General features: G+C 45.1%; 1 protein-coding gene across 2 annotated transcripts in view; it reads right to left on the reverse strand.

The window, feature by feature from the left end:
- Positions 1–663: 663 nt before the first annotated feature.
- ESYT2 (extended synaptotagmin 2) overlaps positions 664–14,533 on the reverse strand; it is a 76,457-nt gene continuing 62,587 nt past the window's right edge. For both annotated transcript variants that reach the window (XM_024753177.1, XM_024753176.1), the window contains 9 exons: positions 10,567–10,641; positions 9,322–9,408; positions 7,544–7,693; positions 5,932–6,320; positions 4,686–4,784; positions 3,166–3,297; positions 2,091–2,196; positions 1,674–1,723; positions 664–1,585 (listed from right to left, as the gene is read on the reverse strand). In XM_024753177.1, the coding sequence (XP_024608945.1) occupies positions 1,540–1,585; positions 1,674–1,723; positions 2,091–2,196; positions 3,166–3,297; positions 4,686–4,784; positions 5,932–6,320; positions 7,544–7,693; positions 9,322–9,408; positions 10,567–10,641 (1,134 nt within the window). In that variant the 3' untranslated portion in view covers positions 664–1,539. The remainder of the gene's footprint in view (positions 1,586–1,673; positions 1,724–2,090; positions 2,197–3,165; positions 3,298–4,685; positions 4,785–5,931; positions 6,321–7,543; positions 7,694–9,321; positions 9,409–10,566; positions 10,642–14,533) is intronic.

Here is a 14,533-nt window from a genome sequence, read left to right on the forward strand (position 1 = left end):
GTGGACACCACTGAAACCCGCCAGAGGGCAGGAGCAGCGGTGGCGTCCACACAGGCACTTGGGCAGGCCGGTCACGCCCAGGAGTCCATGGCGGGGGCCCTAGTGAGGTCTCTGACTCAGTCTCACAGCTCTATTTTCCCCGGGATCACTACGTAGCTGTACGGTGCCCTCTGGCTAAGGAAGTCATTTGCACCTCACGTCTCAGAATCCTTAAAGCTCTTTCTGCACACGTGCACCCTGTGCTCGGGGCATGCACAGCTACCGCACGGCTATGGAGCCTCACCTCGTAAGAGGCTTGCGGCCTTTAAGTATCTAAAACATGCTTTTCATAATCTAAGAAGAAAAATATTCCCAAATAAAAGTTGTATAACAATATCCCAATACTGAGGTCAGTCATGGCATAAAGTGAGGAAACCCAGTAAGGGGTTCCTTACAACCAGCAGCCGCTGTGCCGGAACCCCGGGGCTGCGGTGGTGGCTGGCGCCGGCTCGGGGGCTCTGTCCTCTGTGTGCGTCACGCTGACGATCACGGGCCGGCGTCGGCTCCCGCCGCGACTTCCTAGCTACTCACCCCGACCTACCTCACAGCCTCTACGGGGACAACGTGAGTTTGTCTTTCTTTTCGGGCTGAAAAACACTGTAAATTTCACAACAGACTAACTGCTAACATTTAAAATCCGTCTGTATTACATTTCAGGAAGAGTATGATTATGTATCTGCACTGTTTCATGAGTAAGTTACAACAGCAACTGGAAGTAAACTTGAGACATTCCACTTTACGTAAGAAATTTCAGACTAGTGCACTATGATTTATGAACCATGACAACTCTCTTAATATTTTATATAACTCAGTTATGTGACATTTTTCCTGATAAGCACTTCAACTGACTTCTCAATAATACATCTTTATATTTATGAAAGTGTAAATACTTTGAATACATTCTTTCATCATTCATAATGGGCAGAAATATACTAATATTTACTAATCTTTCAGCTTTTCTTTTGAAAAAGAAACACCAAAAAATAGGTCACTGAGAGCTTTTTCCTGCAGAGACAAAAACGGTTATTTGTCATAAGAATTTAATAAGTTTTAGAAGAAAAAAATATATATATTTCCTTGATCCATTTTCTTCTGAATTCAAACCAGCATGTAGAGATTATAAAAAATAGTCTATTTACACAGCATAGTGCACCTCAGTGATATACAAAACAAAGCAATAAAAAAGCACAACCGTGTATCGGCTTCCTAGGAGAGACAGCTGACATACAGCTTTATGCACACAACGGCTGACCACTACCCTATGCACGCCGAAAAAACTGGTCAAATACTAGAGGAAATTAAACATACAAAACTTAATGCTAATAATGGCCAAATACGTCTAAAACGTCAATGTTTTATAAAACCACTAAGGGACAAGTAACCACTAAGGGACAAGTAACCAAGTACATGAAATTATAAAAAGAGCATGGGTGCGTCTGTGTAGGCTGCGTGTCGGCACGGGGCTGGCGGATACAGCGGGGGCTCCTCGGCCAGCGCAGCCTACGTCACCACGTGGGGCCTCGTCCCATCCTCCGTGAGGTCGTACCTGAGACACAGGAAGACACACGGTCACAGGGGAAGCGCTCCTGATTGGACGCACGGGGCTCTGTGTCTGTCTGTTGGGGGGCACTCACCACTGGGTCCAGCCTTTGGCGAGTTCTTCAGATGCCAGACCGACCAGGACCTGTGGTGAGAAAAGGCCTGCAACAGTGGGTTTCAGGCCTCTCACCATCGCTTCCGATCTTCTCTGGCAACACACTCTCCCTCATTTTCAGCCTCTCACTTTTCAACTTTTCTACCCTTATGATCCACCCATGACCTATATGGTCAATTATACCCAAGAGGCCCTTCCTGTATCCAACAGTCTTGACAGGAAGTTATCACAAAGTACCAGGGGGGATAATTCACATTGATACCGGCTCACAAACCACTCACAGCAGCTTAGCTGACGTGGTTTATCCTCGTACATAAATCTAGTCTAAAAAGAGTACTCTGGGTTAAGTGTTTAATTTTTACAAAGCGTAGGATTTTTTTTTTTTTTCCGAACTTACTTTGCCGAGAAGCCCTTTGTCTTTGGACAGGAAGCCACCGCTGTTCTTCACGGCCACATCCAAGGTTCTCCTCTGCACGTCCGGCAACGAGACACTGAAATCAAAGCTGAAGTGGAAAACAGAGGATCATCCTTAAATTTCTCCATAATTTTGCTCTGTTTTACCGTAACTAAAAAATGACATTGCAGCTTATGAGACCATTCCAAATGTGATGTTCATTTTTTATTATAAAACTGATCTCTCCTGCTAGATGTTTGGACCTGGCCCTTCAGGAAGACTCAAAGTTTTTTATTTTTCCATTATTCTCCAAACATAAGAGGAGACTGGAATCCTAAACATGCGAAAGGCTGACCCCTGTGGCTGCCCCGTGTGGACACAACACCTGACTCCCAGTGTAAAACGTGGGCCATGGTGTGCGACACACTGGGGGGCCCACCAGTCCGCTCCCCCAAAGAGGGTGAGCTCCAAGCCTGCAAGTGAACAGAAGTGGGGTGTCCGAGAAGCAGCCTCACAGAGGAGGGGATCTGCAGGCACCTTCTGGAGGCTGAAACCGGATGCTGCAGAACAAAAGCCTCCAGAAGCGAAGCTGGCAAAGCAGAGGACAAGGTCGGGGGCCTCGTGGGGACGCGGGGACAGGTGGACATGGACGGCCTTCCCAAGAGCGAGCAGCCTGAACCCCAGGTTTGCAGGAACTCTTAGAGGCTGCGGCTGAGCCAGACACCCACACCAGGACCGGGTGCCTGCCCATCGGTTTCTCATCTCTGCGTAAATAAAGTCACTGGTGAGAAACCATGATTAAGTGACTAGTAACTGAGTTAATGGATATCAACACCATTCGACTTACTATTTCTCCACACGTGCACAGGCCAAGGCTGGTGGAGTGTGGCCTGAGGATTCACGATGTGATGCTCAAATGCCTATTTATTTATTTATGTTAACAAGTTTATGACCGCTCTTCGGGAGGCGTTTTTCACTCATGCTCTCACTGGTGTAAATGCCTCCATCATTCCAAGGCACCACCAGGCCTTCCTTGAGTGGTGAACACAACTGTCTACCCCACTGAGTGGACGCGTACCTCTGATCAAACACGGGGTTCAGCGTTTTCTTTGACACGTGTGTTTTTCTCCTTCCTGACCTCCTCTTGTCCGGTAACAAATACAGGCGGACGTAGGGATCAGAGCCGTCTTCAGAGAAGGCAATGAGATTTCTTATAACACAGACCAGAGAATGCTCGGTATTAGAATCTACCTAAGATTAGATACCTAGATACCTAATCTATCTAAGGAGCACCGCACTGGAACTTACTACCTGGTTTTACTTGCATCCCGTGACTGCCTCCTTCCCATGCGCACTTTGGTCAGCGGCTCTGCAGAGGTGGCCTCTGCCCCATTTCCTGCGCCCAGGGTTTGGGGGATGTTCTGACCCGCAGAGAATCATCTTTCCACACTGCTTCACTATCCCCTCCCAGTGAGGGGACGCGGCCAGCCTCGCGGGAGACCCCTCCCCGGCTCCTGCTCAGGCCATGGACCCCACCCTCTGCCCTTCGTCCACCCGAACGCTTCACAGATGCAGGCCCACCTCCTTCACGCAGCTTCACGCTGCTCTCGTCCTCGGACAACTGGGCCAAACATGCTAGTATTTAATTGCAGCCGACCCTTGAACCACGTGGAGGTTAAGGGCTCCAACCCTCCGCATATGTGGTTCCGCATCCTTGGAGTCAACCAACTGCAAATCGTGTAGGGTGGTGACATTTACTACTGAAAAGCTCCTCGTGTAGGTGGAGCCATGCCGCTCAAACCCACGCTGTTCAAGGGTCAGCTGTCCCTGCAACCACTTCCAATTGTTCACTTGTTGATGGACCGAAAGCCCACGAGGGAGAGTCCTCTGAATCAGACTGCTGCTCCGGAATCTCACATAGTAATTATCTCGGCAGCAGAAACATAGACGGTGCTCAATAAATAGGTAGTGAAGTGAACTCGACATTTATATAATCATGTTTCTAAGTGTTACTAATTTTACTTTCCTGCTTCCACGCCTTTTTATAACATCCAAATATTTCTACCACATATCTCCATCACAGCTACTAGTGAGACAATCAAGTCACATAAAGGAAAATAATCAGCGCCACACCATCATCAGTCATCAAACACAAACTGAAGCAACACCGTCACATCACATTACGTTTACCGAACCGGTACAAACCGTCCTGCTTGTGGGGAAAAGAGCTCGTGGGCTCTTCCCGAACAACTACAGCTATTCCTGTCACTATCCCACAGACTTGCCTGAATTCTCTGAACTGTTATAAATCCACTCCTGGAAATTGAATCCCCAAAAGACACTTCACTAAAAGAAAACTATGCTTATTATCATGTTGTAAACGTTCAACCACAGGGAATGTTTTATGAACTGCAGTATGGCAGTTTAAGGGAGTGTTACAAAGCAACCAAAATGGTTAGTAACAGGAAATGTTATGAAACAAGGTTAAGAACCTGAAAACCAGGACTACGGTATCTAACTGCAGTATCGCCTACTTGCTCTCGTCTGTAAATGAAACAAACTGCTGTCCGTGACGCGAGAGCCGAGAGCCCGGCTCACCTGCAGGAGTGCACGACCACCACCAGCTTGTTCCTCTGCGAGCTGTGCCGGACGGTCAGCTGGATCTGCCCCAGCGGGGACTGTCCCAGGGTCGTCCCACTGAGGAAACAAAGCCGAGAGTGAGAGCACTCCTCAGACAGCACAGCGGCTGTGAGCACGTTCATTCACTCAGAAAGCGGGAAGCAAAGCACCCATGAACATGAACCTAGTCTGAACTTCTGGGTATGAACGGACCAGCTGGATTCATATTTCCTCCGAGGGTTCACTATAACCCAACTGCTGACAACCATGTGGCCCAAAGTGAAAACAAGACACAGGCCTCTCCTTACAAGCATCCACTCTTCAGAGTTTCTGAAGCTACGTCTACCCTAGAACTGCCCAAATCTGCGCTCCTTTCTCAGAGCCCCTTGCTGTGCACCTCACGGGTCGTCTGATGAGGTCACACCCCCTCCCCTCCATCCCCATCTCAGGCTGAGGCACCAGCTCCAGGACAACCAATGACGGCTCTGACTCAGCTCCGAGATCTTCTCGGTTTCTCCCCAAATTTAGCTCCTGGGAAAAACTGTTTTCTTATTTAAAATTCTATTTCTTTCTAGAGCAAGGGAGAGACAGGGACTGCTTCCTTTCTCCTGAAATTGCAGCCACGAGCAGAGCTGCTCTGCGCATGGGTTACGGCCGCCTGCCCCGGCTGAGCCCCGGGCCACAGGCTCCACACCTCGGCCTCTGCTCCGTGCTCAGCACACCGCAGGGCAGCAAAGAGGAGACCGCCCCAAAGAGCAATCCACTCCCCCTGCTGAGGGGAAAAGGCTCACGTTAGGGTAACTGCAGACTTTGTCCTTATCTAAGGAAACCACGGACACGCCCATGACTCACGGGGCGTAAGTGAGAAATCCACACAAACATCCACAGACAGACAAACCCGCTGGGTGGTGAAATGGGTAGGGGTCAAGCATGAAAGAGCAGGACCTGTTCTCACGTGACAAACGTGTCCAGCTTCCGCCAAGCCTTTCCGTGTCAGGTCAGCTTTAGACTCTGCCTTCCTGGTCTGAGGATCCCCTCACTGTTCCTAAGCTTTAAATAAGCCAAATACTAGGCCCTGGAAAATGGCAGGTTTACTTTGAAAGCCAAAGGCTCGGTGAGCGAAAGGGCCACACTGCCTGAAAGCTGTTTGGCTTAGGACCGCGTTCCCTCCCTGCAGCCCGCGGGTCAAGAGCCAATTCAGCAAGAGCAAGGGGCGTCTAGTTACTTCTCAAGCTGCCGCAGCCTCTGTCGCAGCTCCTGTGTGGCGACGGGCAGCGAGATGTCTGAGGCGATGCTTGGGGTGGGCTCCTTGACAGAGACGTGGCTGGGGGAGCCGGTGCTGCCGGCCTGGAGGCTGGAGGAGCTTCTGCCCAGGTCCCGCGGACCCTGCGGGCTGGCCTCTGCGGGCTGGGCTCTCTCTTCCACACCTGGCTTATTATCGCAGCCCCCCATGACCGGCGTGGATGGGGCTGTGCTGCTGTCACCAGTGCCTGGCGATGCAGACATCTGAGATCTGACAGATATTTTTCTCCCTTCCTTGGAAACAGAGGGTCGCTTTACTTGAGCTGAGTGCTGGTGGTCTGGAGACCTTTCTTGCTTTTCAAGGTGGAGTACCTTGAGGTGAAAATAGATACAAAATTAAAACGGGTGACACTGGTAACAGCCTCATACATGAACAGCTTTAGAGATACTCATTTGCAAACGTTTCTTTAAAGCTTGGCACAAAACATGAAAAACAATCTGGCCTCTCTGTTCAGCTATCCTACCATATTACAGAAAGTGTAGAAAAAGGCACATGCGGGTAACCATCACAGCACCGCGTGGTGCCAGCCACACTTCTGTGCATCTCTCTCCGGCCTCCTCCTGTCCACTCTTCTGCACAGTGGTGACAGCTTGACAGTGGCAGAGCCCGAGCCACAAATCCCATCCTACACTGACCCTTATCCTACCGTCTCCACCAGCGACCGGGGAAGGGCGAGGCTGCCAGACCCCTAGGGTTGACATGGGAGCAACACCTCCCTGCTTTGCTTCCTTTCACATTAGCTCTGAGCGTGCACATGTCCCTGAGCAGTCTACACCCTGCATTGGGGGTCATCCCGACGGCCTGAAGCTTCTTCCCGCTTTTACCAAGTAAAGCTGCAGCCAACACCCCCAGTTCTGTGTTATTACCAGGAGTCAGGTTTCCAGAGAAAGGGCTCTGTGGTTTACAGCTGAAGACACTGAAGTCCCTTCTGGAAAGGCTGTGACCAGGCACAAGGAGGCCGTTTCCATCACACCTTCCACAGACTTTGTTTTACTTTAAAAAAAAGTTGGTTCTGCATTTTAATTTGCATTTTAAAAATTAGAGAGTTTTAGCATTTTCCCGTATGTTTGCCAGTTTTATTTTCAGCATTTCCTTAGGTACTTACAAATGAATCATCGTCTATTTTGGACAATATTTTTCCTGTAATCTCTACTGTCTTGCAGAGTTTTTTTTAATTCTTTTTTCTGAATGACCTTTGAAAATTTAACATTAGCAGAAAACTTTATTGATCCAGATAGCAATACTTTCTGGACAAAAGGATTAAAAAAAAAAAAAAGGCTGGTGGGATTCATGTGAAAGCCCAAGGAACAATTCCGGGCCTGCTCAAGCAACCTGGAAACTCTGCTGCTGTTGGTGTCGGAGTCCAAGCCCTGGTCATCTCTCCCCTGAGCTACACAGCCAGCAGCAATGTGAAAACTCACACTCCCCGTAAAGCATGTCCCTGTCATCCCTGCCCCGCACCCAGCACCGTGAGCACCACGGGCACTGCCCACCCAGGACCCTTCCCCCAGCTGCGCTCTGGAGACGGCAGTACCCTGAGGGCGAGCTTCATCTTCAGCGAGCTGTTGGGGCCTGAGTTACTGAGCTGGAACCGCTGGTTCAGGGTCATGTCCTCGCAGGCGAGCAGCTGGCTGAGAGGGATCCTCAGGTTCCCCAGGCAACACTGGTGCTGCTCATCTTTCACCTGCCAAACACGACAGAGCGCTCAACGCTGGGGATGGAGACAGAACACGCGGGAAGGCCCCAAACCCCATCTTCGGCCACCTCCTTCTACATCCTGTCGCCATGTACAACGCAGTAGGAAACCCCGTCAGGGAGACTCAAAACATTGCAAATAGTGATGCTACAGTGTAGCCATGTCACAGGGCCGGTCATCTCCCAATCACATAGTCATAATGAGCCCGAAAAAGAGAAAACCCCGTTCGAGGAATCCATTACGAGGACCCTGAGCTGAGAGGCAGCAGTCCACACAAATCTGAAGATGAGAAGGAAATGTCTTCAGTCCTGTGAAAACGGTGACAAAACACATGCCTAGTGGTGTGCCAAGTTCTAGTGGTGACACTTGTTCATGGAGAAGACCCATTTCTAAGTTTATTTTAAGACTTCTACTCAAAATGTACAATATCTGCTTTAACTGCATGACAATTTCTGGCTCCTGAATAATAACCTTCAGCTTTGCCTCTGCAACAGGAACCACTCCTGTTAGGTTGCTGAGATACAGGTAGTTTAACCAAAAGGGGTAAGAACTTTGGTGGTTTCATAGGCTCTACAGCAATGATCAAGTAAGTTAACTACACGTAAAAACCGAACAGCCTGATTGCTTATTGTTTAAACTGTAATCGCAAAAGCATTTTTTAATGAAATAACTAAGTTTACAGAACGTTAAAAATTATTTTTTTAAATCCAAGGTCCAGATACTATAGATTATTTTAAGAGGAGTGCAAAAATTCTTTGTTTTAAAGGTTATCCCATCTTATTTTTTTTAAATTGAAGTACAGTTTATAATATTATATTAGTTTCAAGTATTTAAAAGTGATTCATTAACTTTATAGACTGTACTCCATTTAAAGTTATTACAAAACAATGGCTCTAGTTCTCTGTGCTGCACAATATACCTTTATTGTTCACTTATGACGCAAAAATTCTTAAAATTTTAGCAAATTAAATGGAACAAATAAAAAGGATACTACATCACAAGTGGGGTTATGTCCAAATAAAGGTTTGTTTGCAAGGTTTTCTCATGTTAAATCTTGAAAACCAGTAAATGTTTGCAAGATTTAAGATTTAAAAGTCAACACTGCATTTCACCATATTTACAAACTTAAAAAGGAAAATCACGTGATCATCTCAATACTTGTAGAAAAGTCTCTGACAATATTCAACACCCATTCATTACAAAAACACTCAGCAAACCGGCAGGAGGAGTATAAGGAAGTGAAACACAAAGGCTTTGCCCTTAGGATCTGGAAGGAGGCAAAGGTGTCCACTGACACCGAGGCCGGGCTGGCAGCGGGGAAGGAACAGGAAGGGAAGTGTCATTACGAGCAGTACCCTGAGGTATCCACACGGAAGCGACTAGAATAAGCACGTCCAGCAGGGCTGACAGTGGTGCCAACATGTGAACACCAACACCCCCTGCACCTCTGGATGCCAGTAACAGTCAGTCAAAAATTGAAAATTAAAAACTGACAGCCCCCCGCCCGACACCTAGGGCATGAACACATCTGGTGGGCCCACGATGGCGGTTCTCCCTGTGTTGACTATGTGACGCAGAGATACAAACACAACCCCGTAAATATGCAAATCACTTACCTCCACCTCGAGCTCCTGGCGCTTGGGATTGTGAACAAAGAAAGTGAAGTTTTCCTCCCACACAGGTTCATTGGTTTTGTACCGAATCTGAAAGAAATATCCAAAATCAGCTCTGGGATATTTGCTGTGACAAAGCACTACCACACTGTGTTTATCGAGTATTGCACTTGGCAGCTACGGATGACACCCATCCTCTGGGCTGTCCTATCAAGAGTTAACTGTGGAAGGTCCGGAGCGTGTCAGCGGATGAGCTGCCAGCAGCTCCCAGCCTGGGTCCCAGGCCCCATGACAATGCGCCATCTGCATGTGTGGTCCTCACTCCACGACCTCCCCAGGCCAGCGGACTGCTGCACGTCAGGAAGTTTCTTAGATGAATGGTTAGCAGTTAATAAAAGGGAGGAATTCCTGAAATGTTTCCTGAAAGTAGCACATATTACAGCAACAGCAATGCCCTCTCTCAGTTTTTGAACAGAATCATATTTGTTGAACAAGTCCCCTACATATGAACCTTCAAGCTGTGAACTTTCAAAGACGCGAATGTGTATCCGGTTCCAGAGAGGAACCAGAGCCTGTGCCGTGCACGTCAGGCGGAGGGAAACTGCAGCCTGCCCTCTGGCTCCTGTTGCTGACGACCCCTCCTTTCCCTCCTCCAAGTCGGTCACTCTCCTCGCCTGTTCCCTCGATGCCAGCCCCTGGATGCCAGCTGTTGGACTGGACTACTGTACTTTTCAAGGTACTGTACTGTAAGATTAAAAGTGTTTTCTTTATTTTGTGTGTTTGTTTTTTATGTATTATTTGTGTGAAGAGTATTATAAACCTATTACAGTACAGTACTATATAGCCGATTGTGTTAGTTGGGTACCTAGGCCAACTCTGTGGGACTTAACGAACAAATTGGACTTACAAACTCACTCTCAGAAAGAAACTCGTTCGTATGTAGGGGACTTCCTGTGCACTGCTGGTTGTCTTTTAAACAAAATATTAATAGGACATTCAAAGGAAACTTAGAATTTGTCCCACGTCATCTACCCATGAAATCAAGCAAAAGCATAATTAACATATTCGTGTCACTTTTAAATGAATATATTTGATACCAAATTAAGTAGCTGGTTATCAAACAACTGATTTGAGAAAACAAAAGAAAGACTCATAAATCAATGGTCTTGATGCCTGCGCCACCCCCAACTGGTGACAGTGACAGCGCGGTCACAGGGAAGTGCCCCAGTCAGACTGCCGGTGCCTTACCTTGCTCTCCTGGGCCTTGTGACCAACTGACATTTGGACAAGAGGATTTGGGTTGCTGTTTATTTTCTTCCCTGACTATCCAAAAACAAAAAACAGATAAAAATCAATAAACACATCTTGAAATGGGGATCACTAAAAATGGGATTATTGGCTTATATTAACAGTCATTTCTATTTACTTCTGATACTTCAGTTACAGGGAGTATCTAGGCACAATTTAACTGGAAAACAATTAATTGCTAACACACCCCAAAGCCATAATTGTATCTACATAAAATAAATCAAGAAAACTTGTATTTGCAAACAATTTTAAAACGTTAAGGTCTTTTATTTTTTAAAGCAAGCAACTTTGGAAAAACGGAATCTTCTGAAAATCTTTACTGTTAATTCCAGCTCTCAAAACTTATTTTACTAGGGTAACAAAATGAATAAAGTGCAACAAATGGAAACAGAAAAGCACAGGAAGGACAAATGTGAGAGTGTGTCATTCAGAACAGTCTTCTGGTTGGAATTGTAAAAATAATAAAGTGTCAGAGGCACATTTTCACGTTTTTAATTTAGTATCTTCTGTTCAAACATGTACCTATCAGATTATCGAACCTTGCTTACCAGCTGCTAAGTAATTTTGACGGAAGAATAAACGTCAATCTAAATTGCATTTAAGCAGATACAAATGCAATGAGAAAAATTCAGGAATAAGAAAAAATGGTAAGAAGCATACTTTAGCACAGACAGCTGATAGAAGAATACATAGTAAAATGCAACATATATGGGACATGAGGTTTATTTATAACTTAGCCCCACAAGAAGATGCTGTTAAATATTTGTGTTAGTGGAAATTCATTAGAAGGTCACAAAACGTTTTTAAGTTAAATAATTTTAGAGTCAATCCTCAACACTGCAACGATGACAGAGGCGTCAAATTCATGACTATTGGAATAAAATATTACTAGCCCAAACCTACTGCGATAATCTAGTTTCTGGTTCATCTTTTTGATGTGAATGAATTCTGCAAAATGAAATAAACACTGTTAAAAAAAATCCAAGGCTATAGACTACAGTGGGAGAATACTAATTTCCCCCCAAATCCATTTCTCCTTCTTCCCTTAACATGAGAGTCCTAGCGTCACAGCTGAGCACACAAATCCTCTGTGACACAGATTCTATTTCCGAATCTCCCTTGTAGTCAGGTGTGGCCCTGTAACACTCTGGGGAGGTCTGGCCTTTGCTGTGCCCCCCTTCTGGCTGGAGGCATTGAGCACTGCGAAGCCACGGGCCAGAATTCTGCGACATTCAAGGGAAATAACCTTGTCTTTACTTAAGCTACTGCTACTCTTGAGTCTTTGATACAGAAGCTGAGTTTAACTAATACACTTACTTAATCTCTGAAAAAGTAGCCATTCATTCCTAGAGGTTTACTGTAGCTCATCAGTTTCAATATACCCTCCTCCCCACCTTTTAAACTTTCTAACATCACTGAAAACAAAATGAAACTTACAATTGATGACTTTAAGCGCCTGTTTTTGGGCAGATTACAGTGGAGTGGTAGTTATCACTGCCTTCATCAATTTATTTTGCTTATATTTTCCTTCTGTGTGTGCATGTGACATGATAAAAATCTATGTTTATCCTAAGTCTAAAAATTCTTTCAGTAAGTATAAAATAAAGACTATCAAACCTTAACTGGCACCTTACTTTCTTTCCTAGCAGTACATAAAATAATGGTGTACAGTCGTCCCTCAGCATCTGTGGGAGGTTGGTTCCAAGACCCCCCAGGATACCAAAATCCGAGGATGCTCAAATCCCATCTATAAAATGACCTGGTGTCATCCTCCATATAATTTAAGTCATCTCCAGATTACACATAATACCTAATAAAGTGTAAATGCTATGTAAATAGTTGCAAACACAATGTAATGCTGCTGTTTGGAACTTTATCTGTAGATTTTTTTCAGGATATTTTCGATCCTCGGTTGGCTGAACCCGTGGATGCGAAACCTGCATCCTAAAATGGATGATGTTTTGGATTCTATGAAATAAGGTTAAATCAGTGACTAAGTTTTCTATCAGGACGCAATATTCAAAATGCATGAGCACAAGTAAGACACACAAGGTATAATGAAAATATAAGCGTTTAAGTCTGACTGTGTTGAATTTAAATCTTAGCTTTTTACCACTTGATTACTGAGATTTACGTATTTATTTGAACCTCAGTTTTCATATCTATAAAATGGGCATAATATCATTTCCAGAAGTCAGCTGTTAGGCTTAAATAATAGAATAGCAATTAAAAATATATATTATGCTCACTGGGCACTTTTACATGCATGTATTTAGTTAATGTACTCAACACTCCCACAGAGAAGAGTATCACTACCACTCTGAGTAACAAACCAGGGAGGACTCAGCAGCCTGCTGCAGGTCCCACTGACGAGCAGTTGTGCTGGGATTCAAGCCCAGACAGTCTAGCCTAACTGGAGAGCCTTCATTCTAACCATCACGCTCTGTGGGTCAATAATCTTCAGTTATTAAAGAGATGGTGAGCGAAGGCTATGGATATGATTCCTCCCAGTGTTTTGGTGAGGATCAGGTTTTTTTTTTTTTTTTTAAACATCTTTATTGGAGAATAATTGTTTTACAATGGTGTGTTAGTTTCTGCTTTATAACAAAATGAATCAGCTATATGTATACATATATCCCCATATCCCCTCCCTCTTGCGTCTCCCTCCCACCCTCCCTATCCCACCCATCTAGGTGGTCACAAAGCACCGAGCTGATCTCCCTGTGCTATGCGGCTGCTTCCCACTAGCTATCTATTTTACATTTGGTAGTATATATAAGTCCGTGCCACTCTCTCACTTCGTCCCAGCTTACCCATCCCCCTCCCCGTGTCTTCAGGTCCATTCTCTACAGCTGCGTCTTTATCCCTGTCTTGCCCCTAGGTTCTTCAGAACCTTTTTGTTTGTTTGCTTTTTAGATTCCATATATGAGTTAGCATACGGTATTTATTTTTCTCTTTCTGACTTACTTCACTCTGTATGACAGTCTCTAGGTCCATCCACCCCACTACAAACAACTCAATTACGTTTCTTTTTATGGCTGAGTAATATTCCATTGTATATATGTGCCACATCTTCTTTATCCATTCATCTGTCAGTGGACACTTGGGTTGCTTCCATGTCCTGGCTATTGTAAATAGAGCTGCAATGAACATTGTGGTACATGACTCTTTTTGAATTATGGTTTTCTCAGGGTATATGCCCAGTAGTGGGATTGCTGGGTCCTATTGGTAGTTCTATTTTTCGTTTTTTAAGGAACCTCCATACTGTTCTCCAGAGTGGCTGTTAACAATTTACATTCCCACCAACAGTGCAAGAGGGTTCCCTTTTCTCCACACCCTCTCCAGCATTTATTGCTTGTAGATTTTTTGATGATGGCCATTCTGACTGGTGTGAGGTGATACCTCATTGTAGTTTTGATTTGCATTTCTCTAATGATTAGTGATGTTGAGCATCCTTTCATGTGTTTGTTGGCAATCTGTGTATCTTCTTTGGAGAAATGTCTATTTAGGTCTTTTGCCCATTTCTGGATTGAGTCGTTTGTTTTTTTGATATTGAGCTCATGCTTGTAAATTTTGCTCATGCTTGTAAATTTTGGAGATTAATCCTTTGTCAGTTGCTTCATTTGCAAATATTTGCAAATATTTTCTCCCATTCTGAGGGCTGTCTTTTCGTCTTGTTTATGGTTTCCTTTGCTGTGCAAAAGCTTTGAAGTTTCATTAGGTCCCATTTGTTTATTTTTGTTTTTATTTCCATTACTCTAGGAGATGGGTCAAAAAGGATCTTGCTGTGATTTATGTCATAGAGTGTTCTGCCTATGTTTTCCTCTAAGAGTTTGATAGTGTCTGGCCTTACATTTAGGTCTTTAATCCATTTTGAGCTTATTTTTGTGTATGGTGTTAGGGAGTG

This window comes from Neophocaena asiaeorientalis, unplaced genomic scaffold (genome assembly GCF_003031525.2).
Source record: "Neophocaena asiaeorientalis asiaeorientalis breed wild unplaced genomic scaffold, Neophocaena_asiaeorientalis_V1.1 scaffold576, whole genome shotgun sequence".
Taxonomy (NCBI): Eukaryota; Metazoa; Chordata; class Mammalia; order Artiodactyla; family Phocoenidae; genus Neophocaena; species Neophocaena asiaeorientalis.